The sequence below is a fragment of the Anopheles aquasalis genome, chromosome 3, assembly GCF_943734665.1.
Source record: "Anopheles aquasalis chromosome 3, idAnoAquaMG_Q_19, whole genome shotgun sequence".
Taxonomy (NCBI): domain Eukaryota; kingdom Metazoa; phylum Arthropoda; class Insecta; order Diptera; family Culicidae; genus Anopheles; species Anopheles aquasalis.
Genome location: NC_064878.1, coordinates 54,846,049 through 54,851,048, shown reverse-complemented (window position 1 = coordinate 54,851,048; position 5,000 = coordinate 54,846,049). Strand labels below are relative to the sequence as shown.

General features: G+C 52.0%; 1 protein-coding gene across 6 annotated transcripts in view; it reads right to left on the bottom strand.

The window, feature by feature from the left end:
• The window catches only part of LOC126579208 (uncharacterized), a 31,039-nt gene extending 27,217 nt beyond the window's left edge, over nt 1-3,822 (bottom strand). For all 6 annotated transcript variants that reach the window (XM_050242590.1, XM_050242592.1, XM_050242593.1 and 3 more), the window contains exon 1: nt 3,489-3,822. In XM_050242590.1, coding sequence (XP_050098547.1) covers nt 3,489-3,708 — 220 coding nt within the window. In that variant the 5' untranslated portion in view covers nt 3,709-3,822. The remainder of the gene's footprint in view (nt 1-3,488) is intronic.
• Between the last annotated feature and the right edge of the window lie 1,178 nt (nt 3,823-5,000).

Genomic DNA, 5,000 nt, shown 5'->3' with positions numbered 1-5,000 from the left:
TTATTACACAAGGCGCAAGGTTTTCCCCTACATTACGGTCCTTACAAGCACAGCCGGACACCCAGGGGGGGGGGGGGGGGGGGGGCTGGCAGACGAGCAGACGCAAAACGCGCCGGGGGCAGGTCGCGCGGGAACATTGTCTTCTTGCGTCGATCTGTGCGGCCCGATCTCGCGGCTTTGACGTTTCTCGATCTTTGACTCGAAGACCTGGGAACCTATTTTTAATGCGCCCGACCGCCAACCGCCGACCGCGCTTCGGTCTCTTCGTTCGCTCCTCGCAGTGGGTTCGTCGGTGAGGTGGCACGAGCTTCACATTCCTGGTGCGGTGGCGCGCTACATAAACATGTTTTAGGGCCACAAAGGGGAGAAGGACAGAGCAGGCCAGACCGAACCAGCTCAGAAGCAAAGTAAAGGGTTGATCGGTTGATCGTTCGTTGCGCTCGTTCGGCTTCGTGGTTTCCGTTGGTCTACCAGGCGTCTCCATCGGGCGTGTGCGCGTGCTCTCGCGACGTTGTTTCTACCACGTGTCTACCAGCAGCATTCGTAATTAGAGGTTCCCTAAATCATGCATCACCATCGAAGGCAGATGGCCGTCAGCATTTAAAGCCGAAATTGAGTCATCGAGAGAGAACGAATTGGTTTCAAAACAGAACTCATCCAGACGAATTACGAACCCATAAGGCCCCATCCATAAAGCAACACTCATAATCATTGACCCGGCAAACGAGAGCTGATCGCATTTCGGCTCGTAAAACTCGATCGAGCGCACCAGTCCAGACCGTCTCCTCCACTCACGCTCTGCGCCAACGCATGAACGAAGCGCAGGTTTTTCGGGTGCGGCCCTGTGTTTGTGTTACTTGGTCAACTGAGCTCCTCTCTCGTTCTCCTCGTCGTCTTTCGCACGATCAACTAGTTGCCAGTGGCGTGGGTTGCGCTGTTTACACAACGGCATGACGGTTGAAGCCGGTCAAGGTTTCGGGCCCGAAGCTGCCTCGGGGTACTGCTACTCCTTTGAGACGCAGCACGCCGAAGTATGAACTCGCGCACACGAACCACCAGCCAGCTCCAGCTCATCGCTCATGCCTTTTCTCGCTGGCGTTTGGTTGGGGAAGCAAGTTTTCCCCCCGAGTGTGTTGGCGGCTGTGCAAACATGGGCCGGTTGTTTGGTGGTTCAGTGGCCGAACCCAATGGAAGCAGATTATTTTCATAATCGCATCAGTTCACAGCCAAACGGAAAGCGATGGTAAGGATGTTGGTGTGTCGCTTTCGCTCCGGAAGCTCTAGTAGGCACAATATTTTGCCAGCAGCTGGCCTGGGTTAATGCAACTGAGGCAGCGAGCCCAGCACAATATTTGTTCTTATGCCGTTGTTTTGCAGAACTTTTTGGTTGGAAATGGATCCGATCACCGTTTTCACCGGTCATTCAAGGCCTCATCAATTATTGGCACAAGCTGCTTATAATGGGGCCCGTTTTGATGTGTGGTTTGAGAAGATCCACACAAGGTATGCTTCCGGAACGTGTACCGATCGATAGATCAACAGAACATCATTTTTAGAGTCCAGCAATAGCAGACGTGCTTCGCTTCCGCCTTGTCTCTCAATGACGTGTTTTCCGCGCTTCTTCTTAACTGCAGCCAGCCTACTGTTCCGGAGGGAATTGCCATCGGCATGAGCCCGACAGTCTGCTCTTGGAGCCACAGATCGCAATCAGCGTATGCCAAGCACGGCGGTCAAGGATCTACAAATAAAATAATAATTAAGGGCATTCCTTGGAGCGCCACGAGCGGTTCTGGTTCTGGTTTTCCCCGCTACCCGAACACCGGTCAATCTGCACGTAACACACAAACGCACGCACGCAGACACACAGATACGCGGGGTCGCAGAGGGTTATTTTTGAACACTTTGTTCAACTCGATCCACCGCTGGCTGCCATCCGCGCCGCTTCATGTCACATCCAACGCAGCAGCAGCAGCAGCAGCAGCAACGACGGACGTCCAATAATGCAGCAAGGGCCCCCGGTTTTTGGTTGATGAAACACTGCAGCGCACACTACGCCAAAGCCAATCGTAGTTGGCCTGCGGTTTTGGTTGCTAATCAAACATTTACGCGCACACAAGTTGCCACTGGGGAGGAGCCATTTTGAGCGGAAGCGAATTTCTAACAATCAATTTCGGATCCTGCATCCCATTTCCAACACCCTTTCTCATTGATTTATCGTTTGGCGCTGTGTGATCGCACTTGATTTTCACAATCCACCGCGCAAACACGAACACATTCACACACGGGCACTGGTGACAAAAATCTCACCAACTCTCCTCGCTCTCTGCCCGCACCATCACACCACCACCACCGCTCGTCCTCTCGTACTTTTGACTTTTTGAGTTGTTTGTACCGTTTTTTCTTCACCTGCTACTTGTTCCTCCTTGTGCTTCTTCTTCTTCTATTTCTTCTCGCGTTACTGCCGCAAACACTGCCGATTTCGGCGGCTTTTCTTTTCACGATATTTTTAAAAATAATTTAGCTGCTGCTGCTGCTACCTGCCTGCCTATCTGCCGACCGCGCACACCCGTTTTGCCTGTGCGGCGGCTGCTACACGAGGGAGAAGCACCTTCAATGGGGTTTTCGGTTGCGCAATGGGCTACTACGATTAGCCGCGAGTTGAGCGAGCTTCCCGTATACGTATTCGTGTGTGTTTATGTGTGTGCGTAAGTGTATTTGTATGTATTTGCGCCTAGGCAGGCGCTTTTCCGGTAGAGCATTTTCTCCCCAGGCGGGTGGGGGGGCATATCATGATGTTCGGTTCGGTTGTTCTGTCCTCTCGCAACTATTAGCAGAGGTTCCGTTTCCGAGCTCTTTCACTGTTCCGTTCCGCTGCTGCAGGACATCCACCACCACTATCCTAGCGGGGCATTTCACGCGATCACACAAGTTCACAGGAGAGCCCCGATCATCGCTCCTCAGCACTGCTTAGGCTGGTTACTATTTCAAGTGGGAGTGCATTAAGAAGTGCGAGAAGAAGCGGAGCGGAGATAACGAGGGAGCACAGTGGACGAAGAGGAAGAGGAGCGGCACACGAAACGGCGAACGAACCGGGTCAACTATTTTTAGCCACCCGTTTTTGCACACACATTTCCTTCTGCTGCTGTTGGTGCTGATGCTGCTGCCGAGGAGCAGTTGAGGAGGCCACTCGGAACTCTTGAACCACCGTACGAAGGAAGAGCAGCTCACTACTTTTGGCCACAGCTAGCACAGGCCGGCGGTCGGACGTGCCCTCCCGGTGGGGCGGGAACGGGGAAGACAGACGTTTGGCTCGCGAGCAGCACCCGAGCAGCACAGAAATATCACATCACCAGTGGCTCGCATATCAATCGATCGAGGGGAAGGGCGGGGGGGGGGATCAGGTAGTAGGATCCGGGGGTTTTAGAGGTAGGATTGTCTGGGACCAACAGGAAAGAGGAAGGCAAGGGGGGGGGGGGGGGAACACTTACACCAGTACACTGCAACGTAATCCTTATCCTCTAGTAATCGCTCCAGCTGTTTGGCTGACACCTCCTCGATCGTGGCCTCGGTGCCCGAGCTGGAGGCGGCAGGTGCGGCCACGGGGGCGGCCGCCTTCTTCGCGCACTCTACATCGCTCACCAGCCAACAGCTCGCGAGCAGCAGAAAGCACAGCGGTGCAACCAGGCTTCTGATTCGCGGCAGAACCATCTCGTGCTACTGGGGGGAATGAGGAAACCGATTCGCGGACTTGCTGTTTCCAAGATCCGCTCCGTTCAGAGGTCCGCTCGTAACTGCGGTGCGCGCGCCCAGCCGTCCGAGCAGGCTTTTCGCACCGAGGACCCGGCCCGCGGCGAGCGGTCTCGGTTTCGATTCGGATTCGGGATCTTCATTTTGTTTTCCGCTCGTTGTTGTTGTTGTTGTTGTTGTTGTTGTTGGGGTGTGAAGCATTATGATCTTCGCGGCTGCGGCGGATCCTGGTAAAAATAATCTCCCTTCCCGATCCGTGCACGATTACGGTGCCGTTGCGGTGCGTTGCGAGCGCGGCTCGGCTGTCTGTCCGGCTGGTCCGGTCTAGTATCTCTTCGGTGCAGATCATCGGCCATGCTCACGGCCTCTCTGGCAATCTCACTTGTGATCCTTGCTTCGACTTCGGCTGTGGCTTGCTGCAGGGACGCAGTTCCGCATGCGCATTACTTAGTGTCGCTGAAGAGAAGAAGAGAGAGAGAGAGAGCGAGGTTTGCAGGATGGTTCTGTGTGGGCATATCTGATTTGACCGCGCCAATCCAATCAATTCGTAGCGCTTCACTAATGTCGAGAAGTGAAATGAATAAATTTACGAATCATAAACAAAACCTTCGATCGGAATAATATTTATGTTGAGGCCTGATAGTAGTCATTGCGCAATTATTTTATAGCTTCTTTTCTATTCGACAATCAAAGAATGAAAGAGCAACATCGCCAATTGGATTTAAGTTTAGGAAACTATCAGCCCCGGAAGATTATTCATTATCTTTCCTACCTGAAGAGATCGTCACCAAAAGATTAAAGTCATAAATCATGCTGCCAAAGATAATCCAGCAAGTTCAGACAGATCTAAATACGCGTGTCTGGCCGATAAGCAGCGTTTTATGATCTATTTTTCAATCATAGATAAACGTTGTAGACTTACATTACCATCTCCTGACTAGATTTTTCCGCGGTATTTGTGTGTTAAGCTAAAATAAGTACATAATTATTCTTAAATCGATTAGCATTCGATATTTGCATTGGGATACTAGCTTTCGAGAACTAAAAGACCGCAATGTAATGTAAAATAAAAATCTGCATGATTTTATTATGCTCAGTTGGTACGACATTATGTTCAGCCGATGCTTCGATGAGTTTGATTTGTTTTTAATCGATTGGGAGCAACAAATTTGACCGTTGAATGGTCGAATTGAGAAACACCAACGGACCGAAGTCGTGAGAGCGAGCGAGACGGGTGGACTAACTCGCTCCCA